This window comes from Trachurus japonicus, chromosome 15 (assembly GCF_045865225.1).
Source record: "Trachurus japonicus isolate A0001 chromosome 15, Traja_1.0".
In the NCBI taxonomy this organism is placed as follows: domain Eukaryota; kingdom Metazoa; phylum Chordata; class Actinopteri; order Carangiformes; family Carangidae; genus Trachurus; species Trachurus japonicus.
The window spans coordinates 20,955,663-20,974,999 of NC_140921.1; the positions used below are offsets into that span (position 1 = coordinate 20,955,663).

A 19,337-nucleotide genomic window follows, 5' to 3' on the forward strand; every position below is an offset into this window, starting at 1 on the left:
AATTATGCACATGCACTTGGATAATAATGTCTGCCACACTGAAGGGTTATGACCCCAACACCGGTGTTTTTAAAACAGAGAAAAGCTTATTTCTTTAGGCTCTCCTTCAATTTTCTATTAATGTAAAAGTTTGGCTCTAAAGAAGTTTCAGCAAAAGCCTCCTCATGAAAAAAGTGTTCTCATATCATTATTTACCTGCTGCTCTTTGACATTGAACTGTGCCTTGGGCCCCGTTTATGCTTTCAATTCAGAATATTAGAGAATTCAGTTCAATAAAATTAAAGTTTTCTTTTCAAATGAAGATGTTAATAAGCCGCTCACTGAGGGTGGAAAACGTTAGGTGGCAGCAGCGCCCACCCTCGTTTCTCAGTCTTTAAGTGAGCTGAGCCCCTAAAGCCCACGGCTGAAATGTGATGCTTTGCGCCTCAAAACCATTCGCTCCTTTCCGTGACCGAGTCCCACAGTGGAAAAAACACGTTCCGGTTTCACCTTTCACATTAAAACCCTCCCTGCGCTCTGAAAGCCTTGAAATACCGGGGTTTGGAACAACCCATCGGCGATGCTTTTATTTTTTAGGTGAAGCCTTCCTCACTTCCGGTACCTCTCGTGCCTGACTGTGGTTCACTTGACCTATGTGACAGCATTTATGTCCAGCACAGGGAGCCTGCGAGCTCCAACTTTCTCAGATTGACAGAGAATGGAGAGAAGCTGACGCACCGTTATTTACCGGACCGTTACCCTTCCTCCTGCAGCCTCTCCTCATGCCATCACAGCCTACATGTGCTGCTAGTCCAGGACGAAATACCTGCCTGATAGCTTTGTAACACTTTGACCACTGACGCGCTACTTATTGTTGTTTTTTGGGTTTTTTCCCCTACTTTCTGGACACTTTAACGCATTATTACGCACGATGCGCAAAGGGATGGCTCCTTTTCGGGGACAGAAAACGGGAGTACAAAATGTTTTCTATGTGTGTCTCTCCATTTCTGTGGCTTATTCTTACAATATAGACTTAGAACATCCTCTGGTGTTCCGCGGACCAAACAATAGTTTTTTTGGCTATTCTGTGCTGGAGCATTATCATGACAACACACGCTGGTGAGTCTCACTTTGAACTGTTCCTGGAAGTGATGTTATTTTCTAATAGTGATGCAATGCATTTGTACTTTTCAAACAAATGTTGAAGTCTCTGCAGACTTTTTTTTTCTCCCACACCCAGTAAATCAAAGAGGCAGATGAGTTATACTGCTCATGAAAAGTCATTTCTGTTGGTGCTGTACCTTTTTTCTGCAGGAAGGAGATTTTCCCTTCTTTATCTAAAGGCTGCAGCGGCACAGATGAAATATACAATTAAGTGTTTGGCGGGTGGAAACCCACCCACTGTGTCCCAATCCTCTCCTCTCTTCTTGTCTGTGCAGGGTAATAGTAGGGGCTCCGAAGGCAAACTCTACCTACAGTAGCTCTGTGCACTCTCCTGGAGCTGTATATAAGTGTCGAGTTCACAGCAACCCTGACCGCCGCTGCACAGAGATGGACCTGGGTAGAGGTCAGTCCCCACAGCCTGCAGCAGCAGCAGCAGCAGCAGCATCATCACAACAGCATTTAATGACGCACACTTCTTGCACATCTGCACCCACTCCAAACTTCAACAGTTCAGAAATTAACACTTATCACACAGAGAGCTTCACTATCTGGTGCAACACACACACACATGCTGGGTTTTCCTGCGGCTTCTCTTGTCCACTCTCTGCACAAACTCCCCCAAGCATCTGTTTTGTTTTATCAGAATAATGCAGCCTTATGCTGCTTTTAACAGTGCGACAGTTGTTCCTTTTGTTCTGGACCTGCTATAAGGAGTCATGTCAAACACAAGAGGGGTGTCTGTGTGCGGGGGTCTGTAAATATTTTGATAAATATGATTTATGCTTCTGCTAATATTTTCCAAGCACGTGAGCCAAAAAAAGTTGAGCATGGCTGGGGTGCAGGCATGGCTTCAATATTAACCCTGTGCTCTGTTAATGTGTCACCAAAACCACAACAAAAAACCTTGATGATCGCGGTCAAGACACCAACTCTCGCTGCTCGATGACCAGTGAGTCACCAGCTAGAGGAGCTGAATCCTGGAGAAACCAGCAGCACCACAGAAACACCCACAGCTACATGTTGTAATCAGCAGTTAGAGCTGGATCAGGTCCTAATAGTATAGCAGATACATTGATATCAGCATATGTATTGACTGAGTGCAGAAAGATGTGTTTGAAGCAGTGTCTTTATTTCAACTATTAAGCGTTGTGCACTCATGTCACAGTTAAAGCTACAACAGGTAGTCAATTACATGAATGGTTGACTGATAATCAATACGTAATTGTTTAATGAGAAATCCAAAGTATTTACTAGTTCTAGCATCTGCATTGAGAGATTCTGCAGCTTTTAACACAATTGCAATGGAGCATCTTTAGATTTTGGACACAACATAACATCTGGTGATCAGATTTCATCAGACTGGAATTTGTCATGGACACTGTTCTGACGTTTTAGTAACAAGACAATCAATCATATAGTTGATTAAGAAAATAATATTGCTCAGTTGTAATGATGAGGTATCCAGATAAAGATATTTGTGTGTGTTGTGTTTATGTAAAACAAAATGAACTTCAGCCAGTTACTGGACTCGTTGAACTCTCAAATATCAGTATTGATATCTACTTCAAAACTCCATTGTCACAGAGCTGTAAAGGATTTGTTACTGTCAACTGTGCAAAAAACAAACTTGTAGATTCAGCACAAGTAAATAATAAATACCAGAACTGAAAAAGCTGACAACGACTCACAAGTAACAAGTTACTTGCTCCAAGCCGTCCTCCGTCCTGATGACTCAACGTCTACAAACTGCTCTCATTGTTTCTCAGGAAACAAGCCGAAGGAGTCGTGTGGGAAGACGTGCCAGGGAGACCGGAACGATGAGTGGATGGGGGTCAGTCTGGCCCGCCAGGACAGAGCCAACGGCCAGATACTGGTGAGTTCAGGGACACGGCGCTGCAGCCACTTCAGCAAATTGTTTAATGGGAACCATCTACAGTACGCTCCTAAAAACAGACCCGATTATACCAACATCATTGTTACAAATGTCTTACCATGAACCGCGCTGTTAAACCACAGCTGGTCCCCGACTTTTACAACCCTCCCTTTTCCTTCCACTCTGTGTCACATGCCTGCAAGCTTGCACGTAAAAAAAAAAACTGAACTTAAGTCATGATTTTTTTTTTGTTTTTTTCATATCCAAAGCTGGACTCAATACTAAACTCAGTAAGATCTGGAAGCTGCTGTGTGGTTACATAATACTGTGAAACATTTACCTCGTGTTTGGAGCTGGAAGAGTCAGTGGAACAGGGTAGATTGTTATATGTTAAAAAAAAAATGGATGCAGGTTTTAGAGAAATTAGAAGACTAACTAGTGGTGCTAATCCCTGAGGTGTTTGCACAGAGATCACAGGGCAGCTGGCAGAGTTTGTGTAGGCTTCAGCCCCTCTGCGGTGGTCCCGTCTGAGGGCAGCCCTTCATTAAACGTTAACCCCCGGCGTCCTGCGGTGGAGGGAGAACTGGATCGGTGGAGCTGGGCAGCAGCTCTTGAAACGTTCATGACAGGTGTGAATGTGCTTGAATACCTGTTGCTGATTGACCTCCACCTCTGGGAGTGCAGAGAAAATCAAAAGAATTCCTCCCTGTGAAGATGTCCAGATAACTGTTTGGCCCCTCTACTCGCTCTGCCTCTGTTCCTTTCAAAGTGTTTGTCTTTGGTCCTTTTTTTTTTTTTTTCACTTCGGTTGGAATTCACTGGCACCGTTTTCAAACCGTTACCCTTGGCTTTGCTCGTCACTCAGTCCGTCAAAAGTTGAAAACCTCTTGGCGTTGTCAGTGTTGGGGATTTGAGCTGTTTAACAACAAGCTCTAAGCTGCTGTCCAGGGGGGCGGTGGACGGGTTCTGATAAAAGAAAGGTGGTGACTTTCCACAGCCACGTGTTGCAGTGCCTCTTTTTTCTTTTTCTTTTTTTTTTATATCTCATCTGAATGGACTCACGTTTCTGTGCAACAGGAGGAGAGAGAACGGCTGCTTGGCAGATGTGTGCAGTGGTGATTTCATCTGTGCTTTGAGTGAAGGGCCTTGTTTGTGACCAGCGAGCTCTTCATCATGACAACAGCACCACACGGCAACCATAAAAACCTCCATCGCTGCTTTGACAGAACTTCTTTTGCTATGTTTATATCAGCTGATTGATCTTGTTTTGTTTTGTTTTTTTGGGGGGAGTTTTTTTTCATCTGATTCTGCATAAGAGCGAGAGTTCATGCTGGTATTGCTACTACTGTTGGCAGGCGGTGCTTTGTTTCTCAATGCAGAACTTTGCTTCCAGACAGTCATCTGACGCTCCGTGTGCGCCCACAATCTGCAACTCTTTCATTTAGATTGGCTGTGTATGTGTGTGCGTGTGTGAGGCTGTGTGTGTGCACGTGGGAGGGAGACAGCGTTGGGGGGAGTGAAGCAGTGCAGGGGGAAATGAAGTGAACTTTGTCTGCGCAGCAGCGTCCAAAACTGTCCCCAGAGCCACAGGAGCCCCACTACCATCCCCCCGGGGTCCTAAATCATTACCACATTTACACATACAGTATATATATGGCCTGATATGTGCAGAGTTTGAAATCTAGTCCATATTATCCTATTTGCTTTGGTTTTATTTTGAAAAATACACCAAAAAAATATTGTTTTTAGAATTATTCCCTGTCAGATGAAGAAATTGTACTCCCTGTTTCAGTAGCGGCACATTAAAGTCAGAATTTGTTCTCTTTCCAGTATTTTCTTTCTTTTTACCCACGTTTTGTTTTTTCGCGATCTGAACTCTTGACTCCAGAGCCTGGGGGAGCTGTTTTGAAATGAAAACTATTAAAACACAAAACGTCCATGTGAGGATTGTCTCACTGCGCGTTAAATGCTGCTTGGGAAACACAGATCTCAGGCTGCAGCTGAGATAGTCACACCACAGACCGTGGCTGTTATGGTCAGGGTTATGGATAGACTTTAATCACCACCACCACCCCACTCCTCTCATTGACGCTCTGACAGCCACAGAGACGCACTGACTCCAGCCAGGCGAGGAGGGGGCTCGAGCAACACACACACACACACCCCGTCTGCAGTCTGAAATATTTGTGTTTATGGAATGAGCCTGTGTCTGAATTTTGTTTGTCGCTCCTCTTTTCCCAGGCTTGTGCTCACCGCTGGAAAAACGTCTACTACGACTCAGAGCACATTCTCCCGCACGGATACTGCTCCATCATCCCTCCAACACTTCAGGGCAGGACCAAGCCGCTCATCCCTTGTTATGAAGGTACAGCCCAAAGTTAATCAGGGGTTTCCTTCATTTTATCCAGAACTAACAGGAACAGACAATTGAAGAGAGAGGAGACACAGGTCATGACCTTCATTGAGCTCTTAGGAGTCTAATTGTTTCCCACTTTGCTTAATTGTTTTGATCATCAAAGGATCAAAGAAAAAAATAATTTATAAAAGAAAACATGAACATGATTTCAGGGAAATAAAGTATGATTTGCCACATCGGCAGCATATTTGATACAAATATTGAGGATCCCCAAGAAAAAGACCTAATGATCCTGGTGAAGCCTGGACTTTTCCTCCTGTGTCACTATGAGACATTGACATTTGAGAAGTAGAACAACGATAGGATGAACTCATGTTTTCCTCAGCATGAACTCTAATCACATTGCTGATGCCTTAAGTTTTCATCATGAGGCCAAACCTGTAATTTGCCCAGTTCTTTGGTTTATGACTTTCACTGGCATTCAGCCTGAGCTGTGCTTAGGTTTAGAGCAAATTAGGAAATTTTAATATGATAACACAGCCAAGTCTTATTTATTTCTTGTCTCACGAGCCCACAGATTCATCTTGGGACCCCATCAGAGGTCCAGACCCCTAGTTTAGGAACCACTGGTTTAGTCTGTTTTACATCTTCTCTGGTTACATTTTATCACGGCACGTGATCTGCGTAGCCGGCACCAGCAGTGTGCAGACTCACATCTGCTTCTAGCTTATGATTGGTGTTTTGGCACTGGGGAAGAGTAGCACGAGAGCCTTGAAGTGTGATCTCAGATCCTCAGTCCAACACCAGTTCTCTGGCAAGAGCCAGCACCCACCACTGAAGGCCGTGCGCTTCGTTAAGCCAAATAAATGAACATTTGTCCAGTGGAGGTGTATTCCCTCTACACCTTTTTACAAAAGGGAAACATTATTACAAAGGTCTTATTATTGCAGCTCTGTCAGAGGACAGATTGTAAATCCATTTTTCAGAAATCAGTTGTTTCTAAGAAAAGATTTACTTGCAGGGTAGAGAAATCTGATTTTGTTTAGATTGTAGTAAATCAAATCCATTTGTTCTGCAGGTTGTTTTCCTTTGTGCACACGCTACGACACTAAAAATCGATTCTCATTTGAAATAATAATGTTCTGTGTAACATTTTGAGCTGACTCATGCAAATGCATTCCTCATATGTTTTGATGTGTAACTCAGAGAGCTATTTATCAAAGGTTTTACACCTTAATTGTGCTCCCAGGTCAGTGTTTCACTTCCTTCCGTAACTCCCGTTGCCAGCAGTCATAGAGAAGCCAGGCAGACTTTGCATGGGACGTTATTTACAGTGCATTTTGTGCAGATCCAAGCTCAATATTTTTGTAACCTGAGAGCACTGCTCCCCCCGCTTCCCTCCCCTGCTCCTCCGAAGTAAGAGGTCTTCTCAGTCTGATTTCTGCCCCCTTTCCTCTTGGATGGGACTGTGACTTTGACTAGCTCCATATGGAATGCAGGAAAAACTCCAGTAAATGCTGGCCCGAGCACACAGTGAAATAATTTGTGGTTTGTTTTTTCTTACAGACTATAAGCAGAAGTATGGGGAAGAGCACGGCTCGTGCCAAGCCGGGATAGCGGGAGTTTTTACGGAGGTCAGTAACGTTGCCCGCTCATCCTCTTAATCCCCATAATACTCTCTCTGGTGTTTGTTGTCATCCAAACACTCATCAATGGAGCCTCATCCATCACTTTGCTGTTTGGTAAATGGAGCAGTTGGATCACATCTTCAAAAATAATAACAATTTACTTTTGGGGGGGGGGGTTCACATCACATACACATCACATACACTGTAAATAGAAAGTATTAGTCTTTCTCAGATGCCTTGCTGTCTTTTTTCTTCACAAAAGTCTCATTTTCTCAGTTGAAGTGTGATTATCATTAACACTACCACATGTCTGATGTTACAAAGAAACCTTTTTTCCCTCCGTCTTTGTTGACTTCCTCTCTCTGGTGTTCTGAGGAGAGTTAGCAGGGGCCTTACACACTGAGCTGAGGTTTGTTTAACAAGTCAAATGATGTGGAAAATCTGATTTCTACAGTCAGATATACATGTTGGTCAGCACTCTGGTGACGAAGTGCTGATAACTGTTAGCTTATGTTTCCATAGGCAGATACAGCTCTGTGAGGAAAGGCTGCCGCGGCCTCGCTCGACCTCTGGTGTGGTGCCACGAGATAAAGCGCTTGAGAAAATACGGGCTTCCTTTTCACGTCTGTTTTTGTATTCACGTGTGGCATCAGTCTGAACCACCGAACCGTCTTATTGTATCTTCCAAACAGCTTTTAGTCCAGGGAGATGAAGTTACTGTGAGTGGTGAGAGCGAGGTCAAATAGATTTAACTTCTACAAGCATTTTGGTGCAAATATAGTTTGACAGGGAAAAAATGTGCATATGAGGAATAAATTAAAATTTGAAAAATGTATATTTGATCAGTTTAGACATTTTGTTAGTAATATAATTCTTTCCTGATGCTGTCCATGAGCAGCCTGTTCTGTAAAGGCCCTTTTCAAGTCTCAGATTACAGTTACGCTTAATTTGGGACATACAGTAAAGTACAGTAGACTGTAAGTGTCCAGAGAGCACGGCTGTGTCCTGAGGGCGAAAACATTCTCAATGGTGAAAAGACGGCTGGACTTTTAATGTAATTAGTTTTTTTTTTGTTCTGTTTTTATTTTATTTTACCTATACTGAATAACTATATAATTGTTAGCTTTAAGTTGACCTGGTCCTTTTCTGAAGCACAAGCACCTAATCAAATAGGAGATAACACATTTTTGTTAAGTTAAAATCATTTAATTCAGTTTAATTCATTGTTTTTACTGTTTTGTGTCATTGTAAATTAAAAATCTTTGAGTTTGGACCATTTAAAAGCCACCTGTGTTTGGGGAAAAAATGAGCAATTCCTCACTGTTTTCTGACATTTAATAGATTGAATTTTTAATAGAGAAACAGATAAGCAGACTAAGATTTTACTTAATATTCCTCTAGCTAAATGGTTTATAATGAAGGTCTGAGCAGGTCAGGACATTTTAAATGTCCATTCAACAAGTTTTTGATGTGACATTTATAATGAAAAAGAATAGCTGATAAGCAAAATAACTGCTTATCGCAGATCTAAACTCGTCATTCGGTCAGATGAACAAAGATTCAGCAGTGTGTACATGTTGCTCACATGGCTTCGCTCTTAAAACTGATTTCCCTGTGACAGATACTAACATGGGATCATTTCACATGATCATGCTGTACCTGCTGAGCACTCAATACAGAGTATTTGATGTGTATCAAACAGGCTTTGAAAATCTTCTCCATTGCTCTTTAAAACACTCAGGTGTAGAGCAGTGTGACTGTCATGATATAGGAATTAGTTTCGTTATTTTTTATAACGTAAACTCAGTGAAAAAGCACAATATTTAAGCTGTAAGGTTCTGCGGGGGTGTAGAACCTCTTAAAATTTGACCTTTGCCTCTAGGAAAGAAAATATTGTGATTATGGGAAATCACACAATGAACCTACTGTTTTAGACCCAAAGCGAAATCACCAAACTCACTTTTTTCACGGGCTCAGGACATCACTGTTGATCTGTTAAAGCGTTTGAACCACCAGTCCCCCCTTGAAAAAATGTGAGGAATTTAAAGAAAAGCCATCCAACTGTTAAACCTTATCCTTGTCTGAACCGCGGTCCACACGCCTGGTGGTGCCCAGATGTTTGACACCACAGCGCAGGGAATGTATACTGCTGAGTAAGGTCATCGCCGTGTTGTTCAGTTTGTTTGTGTGTCGCATGGCGGCCACACAGTGTGACAGAGGCCCCCGAGTCTGCGGAAGGAAGAGCACGACATCTTTTATTGTCGTCTAAACAGAGGATCTGAATGGTCACTGGTCACTGTCTTGTTCTGTTAATAGCCACGGAGCATCACAACAAAAAATCTGTTAACGACTCACTTTACGGCTGTCAATTTTGCTCAAGCTCTGAATTCCTCATCACATCAAAGCCTCGGCCGGCGTGCCATCTGGATATGTGGTTAAGATCAGATAGCACACACCAGTCTGTGGCCGTTGGTTAACCAGACGTTCACCCAGGAGCGCCTTTTTTCTTCTTCCTCTTCCTCTCCTCAGCAGGCGACTGCTGCTGATCAAAGGTGGATCACAGTCAGAGTTATCTAAATGCCTGTGGTGGTGGTGGGGGTTGTCATTTTCAGGAGCTGGTGGTGATGGGTGCACCGGGGTCTTACTATTGGACTGGGACAGTCAAGGTGTACAACATGACCTCCAACTCTTTCTACAGCCTGAACAAAGAAGACGTGGACTCCCACAGATACGGCTACCTCGGTAAGCGCCCGTTTACCGTTGAATGTGACATATATCATTACAGAGGAGCTGTGGCTGATTATTTATTGTCTGTGTCTCCAGGCTACGCTGTGACTGCAGGACACTTCTCCTCTCCTAATGTAATAGACATAGCTGCAGGAGCGCCTCAGCACAAGGGCAGTGGAAAAGTAAGGACTTGATCTTTTGTTGTATCGCCTGCTGCTGCCTCTTGTGTTGCTTGCTCCACTGATTTTTGTGTTTCCTCCTGCACAGGTTTACATTTTCAAGATCGACGGGGTGTCTTTGGTGAAGAGTTTTCAAGCCTCAGGGAAAATGGTATGAGCTCAGATGTGGTCTCTTTTAAATCATTATGTAGCATACAGTATATATTAGATTCATCAGGAAGAGTACAACAACATTTTTTTAACCTCAACTGCCCCGGGTATTGTGTAGTCAACTCTTTAGATGCGTTGCAGACACGCTGCTCTAATTGCTTTGTTGTCGGAGCTGCTCTGTTTACGTCTGCTTCAAGTGTTTAGACTGTAACAGTGATTTAAAGACAGAGCGCACTTGTCAGAATCCAAAGCCGGTGAAGTAGCTAAGGCTTTTCATGCCGAGTAAATAAAGGGGGAGCCGGGGTAGCTTTAAGTTATAAGTTGTGTAAATATTCCTTTAATATCTCTCCAGCTATAAAAGGGGAAATGAATCCAGTCGGAGCGCATGTCAATTGTATGAACTGAAGGAGAAGTGTCTGTGATCTGACCCATTGCTCTGTGGCTCGGCTTGGTTCCAGATGGGCTCTTACTTTGGCTCCTCATTGTGTGCAGTTGATCTGAACCAGGACGGCCTGTCGGACCTGCTGGTGGGGGCACCCATGCACAGCCAGCACCGGGATGAGGGCCAGGTGTCTGTGTACCTCAGCAAAGGCAATGTGAGTGGGATCTGTGGGTCAGTGGGAACGCGATACCGTAACACACACTTTTATTTACTACATTCTCTCTGATGGTTTGACCTGCACGTTTTTTTTTGTCCCGTTATTGTCCACAGTGCTTTGCTCATGTTGGATTTATTCCTGACCGTTATCATGTTTCCTAGAATAAAACAGCGAAGCATCGTGACATTATGTAACTGAGCGAGAATAGAGCTTCAGCTTGTTTGTTTTATATTTATGAATAATTGTGAGAAAACTTGACTGCCTGTTTTGTTAAGTTGTTTGAATAAAAGCCAGCTTACAACTTCCAAATCAATTTAGCAGAGAAAAGCTGCAGTAATTTCACTGGAGCTCTAAATTTTAGGACCTTTCTTTTCCAAGCTCTGTGTTTAGCTCTTGCCTGCTGCTGTTTTGTAGGGGGTAATGGAGGACGCTGGTGTTTTGACTGGTGACAGTGCTTTCAATGCACACTTTGGAGAATGCATTGCTGCGATTGGAGACATAGACGACGATGGTTACCAAGGTTAGTTCAAAGTAACACCCTGTACTTCTTTTACACTATGTTAAGAGCATGTTTTCAAGTTTTATTGCACTGTCATTCTGTCTATTGTAAATCTATTACTGTATGCTGCACATTATTTTAAGTATTTCATATGTTACAAAGTTGTAACAGAGACAGTGCACCTTCTCTATTTTGCAAATGAGAAGAAACTGAGAAACAGTGACTCCCTTCATGTGCCCTGGGAGTCAGGACTGTACTTTGAATTTGTAGTTTCAGGTTGACTTCTGACATATACCTGAAAAATGTTTAAAAGAAACAAGTTAACGGGGGCAAAAGATTTAATGGGAACCACCGACTCAAAGGAGAGTTAACATGTTTTAGTCAATTTAACACAAATCTTGTGTTATTAGTGCTGGCCATGTTTCTAGATTGACGTTCTTTCAATTGAGAGCAGAGTGTTTCTTTCTGAATAACCTACTGCAATAAAAAACACATTAATCTTGTTGGTCTCAGATACCAGTTTCTCCTCAAATGCTCCGGAGAACTTTCAAAACAGGCCTTACATGAAAACAGCTGGTGTTGTTCCTGAGTAGCTGTGGGGATGGAAGTCTTACTTGCCACTGGTGAGATGGCAGAACAAAGTTGGTGTCTGTGCTTTAGATGCAGAAGGCTTTTAACGGCCCTCCAGTGGTCCATGACCCCATAATCCAGGCAACTCCTGAAAAACTTTGCAAACAATGCTCAATTGTATTGTTCCAGAGTCACGCAACAAAGCCATTTCCCCTGTCATCCGATGGGTAATAAAGTCACACAGTTTATATCTTTCACCTCAGGGAACACATTGGCTGGTTGAGCTGCTCAGTAGATGCAACAAAACCCCGTCACTTTCACAGACGTTTGTTTCGATCCCGGCAGAAAAATATCGCCCTCTCTTGCCCCTCTGTGCACAGATTCAGCCAGGCTCAAACCAAATTATCCTCGCACAGAGACATACATTTTGCGCTGTCTGTTCCTCTGCCGGTTGGATTTGGCGTCTGTCTCACACTGGAGGCCGGGAGCTGCCGCCTGGTTTCATCTCTGTGTGAGATACGCCTCGAGGCTTGCAGCCTGGCACGGAGTACGTGTGTGTGAGTGGAGAGAAAAGATGGCAGCTGGGAAGTATAACTCATCCGTCCCATAACTCGTCTCGCGGAGCGTCGAAAGAGCCAGACTCGCTCGCTGACTGACAGAGTTATTTACAACTTAGCTGCTACCATTTCATTTGAAACTACTGCAGAAATCATAATACACATTTGGGTTCACCAAGAACAAGAGACTTGTTTAATTTAACTTTTACATAATGAGTTAATCATTGTGGGATATTTACAAAAAAAAAACATTTCTGCTTTTGTACAGTATGCTGCACCACATGGCGCAGAAGTGTTTTGGTTTATAAAAGGAGAGTTTATATACGGACTTTGTGTGGAAATGGCATAAGGAGATGTTGTTTCAGTGCTCTCGCCAGCACTTTATAGTCTTGTTTCCACTTTCTCAGAGGTCGCACACGTTTTTATGGCCACTAACAACGCTTAATTGTCTATTAAGAGTCTTACTGTAACAGCTTGTTTCCCGTGCACTGGCCAAGCTGAAAGTAAACAGAGGGTTAATAAAACCTTTTGTACACATTCACAAACACACGCAGTCGTTAATGTGCTCATTCATCCCCATTCCACCTTTTACATAGAAACACCTTTTGTCCTCAATTTGTTTCTTCAGATGTAGCCATCGGGGCACCTAAAGAAGACGACTATGGAGGAGCTGTTTATATCTACCACGGAGATGCCAGTGGGATCATCAGCAAATACTCCATGGTAAGACGGCTCCTGTTGTTGTCCTAGGAACATCAAAGTTGTAGTGAAACGATGCTCACTTGCTTGTGTCCGGATTATACAAACAAGAAGTTATAGGTGTGTGTTGGAGCTCTGGAGTTTGCTGTGCTAGCTGTTTCCCCCTGTACACAATCTTAATGCCAAGCCAAGCTTCCCAAATGTAGTTTTTACTGCAAGTCTGTAAAAGCAAAGATTATTCGTCTATGAAAAACAAACAGAGCAAAAACAAATTACACAATGTGCTCTTTTTCCACGTGGGGCTGGCTCACATGTTATTTGAAGGCTGGTATCATCTGTTACAGAAACTGTCTGGACGCAGCGTAAACCCTGGCCTGCAGATGTTTGGCCAGTCAATCTCCGGCAACGTGGACATGGATGGCAACGGTTACACAGGTACAGGAACATGAAATCAAAACTCAACCAGAAGGAAAAAGGCTGAGATTATTGAATGTGTTTGGTTTGGCTCTTGTTCTCTTGCAATAGCAGAGTTTCACACTCGTGATTGAGGCATCTTGTTTACTGCATTCCTCAGCTGACATTCATACTCAGTCAGAATAACAGCTAAAGACCTCTATGCATTGTTTGCAGGTGCAAAGAGTGCTGTGAATGGATGTTGCGTTGATTTCATATCTTCCTCATGGCTTTTTCAATCAATCAATCAATCATGCTTACTGTATGTTTTTGTTGCAGATGTCACTGTCGGAGCTTTCATGGCAAACAGTGTGGTGCTGCTGAGGTTAGTAGTGATGAGATCAATCTGTGACACAGCAGCATTTGTATTTTTTTTCTCTCTTCATCTGTGTTGTTTTAATCTCTTCCCCGATCTCTCTCCCCCTGGGTGATGTGGGTGTAGGACCCGGCCTGTCATCACAGTGGATGTCTCCATCTTCCTGCCCGTCTCCATCAACATCACTGTGCCTCAGTGCCACGAGGGAAACCACAACCTGAACTGCTTCAACGCCACCGTCTGCATGCGCTTCCGAGGAAGACAACTGCCTGGACAGATTGGTGAGGACAATATACCACCCTCGGTTAATGAAACCTCACGAAAGTTGTCTAATTTCTAACTACCTTGGAAACAAAAATAGATCTCCACACCACTTACACGTAGACTAAGCAAGTGGAGAAGAGATGAAAAACCTGCTTACCACAGTTGAATATCCTTTAATCATATTTTAGCTGTGATAAAATTAATATTTTTAATATATTGAGAATGTGAGATGTGTTTCTTCATTTACCTGCAGTGAGTTAGAAGATTGATAAAACTTATGTGCTAACTAGGATAATTATGTTAGCGTAAGAACTGGGGCTAAGGAAAGTGTTAGCTTGGCTAGCAACACCTACACTATCTCTAAATTAACATTTGTATCTCGTATTTTTAAAAATGAAAAAACAAAACAATGCTAACTATTTGTTTGCAACCAGCGGCCGAGCAGTGAGTGAGTAATAGAGTTTCTTGAGTGTTTCTGAAAGTGCATCTCAAAAACAATCAATCTCAGCAGGCGTTTTACACCATCGAACCCTCGCAGATACATTACATATTATGAGGAAGTGAAATTCATACTCCTTGAACTTTCAGTGGTCTTTTCATTGAGGAAAATGTGTAAACATGATCGTGCTGAGCAATTCTCCCCATGCTTGGAGACGGCCAGTGTGGTTAGCCTTTTGGCCCGCGGCTGACTGTCAGTGCTGCTCAGGGCCGAAGCTTTACCCTTCAGTCTTCGTTAACTGCCACTTGGGTGCGGTGCCTGTTGAGAGCTGAGGTGCAGTCCTGTTTCAGTGTTTGGGTGGGGTCATTCGTGCCCCCACCCCAGGGGAGCAGGAGCCCTGTAGTTACATAATGACTACATCCTGGCTCGTAGGAATAAAGCTTCTCTGTTTAGCCGTCTGGCGAACACCATGGAAAATGCAGCACCATGTGTTTGGTGACTCCTGTAATGAAACCTTCCTTTGCCTCCTCTGGAGTGAGCTCATGGCGTTCCCTCTGTTGGACGGAGGAAAACAGTAGGTTTTGGTCCGACTGGGGTGTGTTTGCCACCCCTCCCACTGTTTTACCAGTATGACACCCTCTTGAAGCAATTACTACATACTGAGGCTGATTCATTCAGAGGAATGGGTTTTAAATGGCCAGAGGCCCATATATGGCTTTCTCGGAAACATTGGTAATGTTTGACTTCATGCTTATGATTTCTCAATTCAAAATAGATTGGAAGTGTCTCAGTGTCACTAGAGCCAGGGGTGGGACCAGCAGGAATGTTCTCCTTGAGATGTTTTCTTTCACAGCAATACTAGTTCTGCCCCAGCAGCTGGAAAATTAATTTCCTTTTTTAAGTTAATCCCGGTGTGCTCACCTTAAGCTACAGAAATATCAGCACAAAAAGCCTATTTTTATGCCTAAATTCAGTCCAGCATGAGGGAACATTAATAAAAATGGCTTATACAACATAGCTCTTATTCACGTCATAGTATTAAGATGTATCACCTATTCACGATTAGACAAAATCAAAATCTTCCAATTCTTATCTAAATCTAGTGATTTTATGATGCAATATAGAACAATGGGCTTTTGTTAAATTATTGCGATATCAGATGATTTGACCAAAACCATGTCATCTTTCCTCTGACTCACATTAATCTGACTGCAATAAGAGATCATTTATTTTTTCCCATGTTTTCAGAAAAAGTGTTTCCGAGATCGTCTTCACTGAATGAACCACCTCTGTCAGTGGATGTTATGTCTTAGTCTACAATGTTTGTCTCCTCTTAGAGTTGCTGTACAACTTGACAGCCGATGTGGATAAGAGACAGAAGAGCCAGCCATCACGGGTTTACTTCATTCAGGGCGGCTCTCAGATCAGCCAGATGAGCCAGCAGCTCAGCCTGGACATCAACAGGGAAGAGTGCCAACGCTACACTGCCTACGTCAAGGTAAGTTTGCATCGTCTGGGCCTAACTGCTGCTGCATCTTGTGTTGTGCTGCTCATGTCCTCAGCTGCTCTCCCAGTTGCTTTCCCATGACCCTGAGCACTCTACCCTGCACTACTGATTTGAGATATGACTTATTTGCTTATATGGCCTGTTTCCTTTCTTCATTTATTTATGTAGTTTTTGGTTTGAGCGTCAGAGTCTCTATATTTCCATTTAAAACAGATCAAAGCAAGAGCAAAATAAAAATGTCAAGATAAAACAGGGGCCGTCACAGCGATGTGAGAGCAGCGGCTGCTGTAGCTGAAGGCTACGGATCAGCGGGCGTCTGCTGGGAAGCTATTTGTGTCCCCCAGCTGGGTCAGGTTAAAGGTAACAGTCAGGCGCTTGATGGTTCGTGAAGCCCTGCTGCTCAAGTGAGCGTCTGCAGAAAGTGACAGGAACAGGAAACAGAGTCCGCCTTTGTCATCACACAGTCCCTGTATTGTGTTGTTCTGTGATTTAGTAGAGTAGCCACGGAGAGGGTCCTTATCCCGAGGGCACCCTCCGTGTTTCACCTCCTAATACAGGGGCCCACTGGAGGCCTGTAAATTTCACTGGAGTCCTAAACGGCGCACTCCAGGCACTTTCACCGTGGGAGGCTGAGCTGCTGACTAAGAAAGGGGGGGGCAGTCACAGTGGCCAGTAGCCAGTCACACTTTAATGAGGGCGTGTCACACGGGAGGCGTCACGGCAATAAGCACCTTTATATATCACAAGACACACATCACAGTTATCAAGGGTTATTCAGTCCAGTCTGGTGTGGTGTGTGTTTATCCAGGCTGTTCACTGAAACTGGATGGTTTTGTGTGAGTTCATCGCAACTTTAATCTTCACTTCTCTTTGTCCAAGTTTAAACACACAGAACATTAACAGGAGGGTAAGTCATGCAAAATGGTGTTTTCTTCGACCCAAAGTAAAGCGGACAGACATTTCAACATTGAGACAAACTCCCTGAGTTTGTGGGTGGGCGGGTGAATTATCAGTCAGCTGTAGCTTGTAGCTGCTCATATCTGAAGCATCTCTCCAGCTGTGAGATAAACACTCTTTCGCTTTAAGAGCCATCCATCAGGCCAGATGTTAACCTCACCATGAGACATACTTCACAGCTCTGTTGGTTGGTGGAGGCCCTAATGTTGGTGGATAATTACACTGTGTTTTTTGGTAAATATATTTATTTTCTTTCATTTATATATTGAAACTGAAACAGTGGCTAAGTCTAGTCAAGACTTGAAACAAAGGTAATAGCTCGTCTAGCACACTCCAAACTACAAATGTATAAAATAGTTCTTCAAGTTGTCTTGACTGAACTAGAAATAATGTGTAAATTAGAGACATGACAGTTTTATGCAGGTGTATTATTTATCACTGAGCGAAGCAAGCACAAGCCTAGATGTTTCCCTTCGTTTCCAGTCTCTATGCTGTAGTTCTTAAAGCTATCTCCAGAAATAATGCGCTATTTCTATAGGTGTCTTTGAGGTGACTTCACACAGAACTGTTTGCATTGGCTTGACTGAGGTGTGAAGTGTGGCGAGGTTGCCACTGCAGCGGCGTGAATTATTATTGTTTCACCATATGTATATCCACAAATTCCACCTGCTCAGCAGCAAAATGCAAAAGTGAGATTCCCAGAGCAGCCAGGCGCTGAAAAGCCACACAGGATGGTGAAGGTGTGGTGCCCAAATTACAACCTTGCCAGACTGTTTACAGGCTGAATGACTTGTATATGTATGAAGAGTAAAAAGGGACAAAGATTACGACCTATAACTGTCTCATCATACGGCGCGTGTTTGTCCTAAACTTGAGCAAGGGGTTGAGGAATCACCATAATCAGAGGTGATCTGTCTCCGCACTGAGAGTCCGCTTGACCGATTGCATCGTTTATCCTCCTCATGTGTCTGCCCGCATGAGCCAGTCCTCCCATTCCCCAGAAGAGGAATGCTAATGGAAACCAGCTGGTTGCCCGACTACATCCTCATGGGTGTTTTGAGGGGGGGGGGGGGGTTTGCAAACCACCATCCCACCCTTCTCTCAGCTTTAACATACAGTGAAAACACAGGACTGGGGCTATAGCGTCACAGCGGGGTGCTGCTGCTGTTGTGTCAACTGGAGCTGCGTGCTGGCGCTGCTGATGGAAAACCCTCACGTCAGGGTTGATTGCTCAAGCCCTGATGCATGAGGGCCGGTGGAAGCAGGCCATGAGCTATTCTGAGCCACTCTCACGTTTGTAGCCACTCTGACCATCTGTCGACCCCGTTTGTTGACTTTATAAATTAAACAACTTTTAAAGGACTTCAGTTCACAGAGAAGTTTAATAACACGCTCTTAAAGCTGTATTTGTTCTGCATAATGTACAAGGACTGGAGCTGGATTTCCCCCCATCTGAAATCAAGTCAGAAAGCTGGACCGGTCACTCGGTAAATCATGTAGAGCTGAGAACACAAGGACATAACAGGAGGTATTCAGAGAGCACTGAGTACAGAAGCTAATAGTTCAATCCGAACATTTTTTTTCTGGAGTAATGCTCTCTGAAATTATGCAAGACTTTCACGTTGATCATTTTAAACATGTTTTCATTGGCATCAACTAACAGCATACCAGCCCTCCAGATGGACTTTGTTTGGTTATTTTTAGCTAAATAAACTCTGTGCAGGCTTTTCCTTCAGTTGTACCTCACTGTAGGGAGGGGAGGGCAGTTCCTTTGCAGTGATGACTGATGAATGATCGGGGCTCAGATTAGACCAGAGGTGCAGTGCACGAGATGGAAATGAGTCATTTAACAAGAAAACCACCAACTTTCAGCGGAAATTCTTCCGTTGTATGTGTTGTATTAAGTAATTTTGCCCTGGCATGAGGAGTTGTCTCTTCTTATTGTAGAAGCCAGAGCACTTGTAGTGAAATAGTTTGAAGGTTTGCAGTATTATTCATGTGCAAGTGAACGCCTCAGTTATTACATTTGTCATCATGGATTAAAACTGGAACGGTGAAAAGAGTTATGAGGAACACTTTTTACATGCAGACATATTTTTACACTACACTACCAAACAGGACCTTACATGTGGGTACAATAATAGTAGCATTCATAGAGGAAGTTATACTGTACTGTATGTACTATACATGCCATCCACAGAGCCATGGTGCAAGCATTTAAAAAAAAAACCCAAAAGACAAAGTGACACCAGTATTCAGATCATGTTGTTTTGTTTATCTATGCCACATATTGAGTGAAGCACATCAGTGTCTATAGATTTTAAGTGCAACAGGTGTAATGTCAGCATCACTTTGAGATATATATCTTACTTTAATCTATAAAACATTCATTATTCACTGTGTCACATGCGATGTGCTTGT

General features: G+C 43.3%; 1 protein-coding gene across 1 annotated transcript in view; it reads left to right on the plus strand.

The window, feature by feature from the left end:
* Positions 1 to 684: 684 nt before the first annotated feature.
* Positions 685 to 19,337, plus strand: part of itga9 (integrin, alpha 9) — a 47,272-nt gene continuing 28,619 nt past the window's right edge. Inside the window, exons 1-15 of the mRNA XM_085800397.1 lie at positions 685 to 1,098; positions 1,419 to 1,546; positions 2,910 to 3,016; positions 5,258 to 5,381; positions 6,939 to 7,006; positions 9,613 to 9,742; positions 9,824 to 9,909; positions 9,995 to 10,057; positions 10,515 to 10,652; positions 11,070 to 11,175; positions 12,910 to 13,004; positions 13,325 to 13,415; positions 13,713 to 13,758; positions 13,876 to 14,030; positions 15,790 to 15,950. Of these exons, the coding sequence (XP_085656523.1) occupies positions 911 to 1,098; positions 1,419 to 1,546; positions 2,910 to 3,016; positions 5,258 to 5,381; positions 6,939 to 7,006; positions 9,613 to 9,742; positions 9,824 to 9,909; positions 9,995 to 10,057; positions 10,515 to 10,652; positions 11,070 to 11,175; positions 12,910 to 13,004; positions 13,325 to 13,415; positions 13,713 to 13,758; positions 13,876 to 14,030; positions 15,790 to 15,950 (1,686 nt within the window). The 5' untranslated portion in view covers positions 685 to 910. The remainder of the gene's footprint in view (positions 1,099 to 1,418; positions 1,547 to 2,909; positions 3,017 to 5,257; positions 5,382 to 6,938; positions 7,007 to 9,612; positions 9,743 to 9,823; positions 9,910 to 9,994; positions 10,058 to 10,514; positions 10,653 to 11,069; positions 11,176 to 12,909; positions 13,005 to 13,324; positions 13,416 to 13,712; positions 13,759 to 13,875; positions 14,031 to 15,789; positions 15,951 to 19,337) is intronic.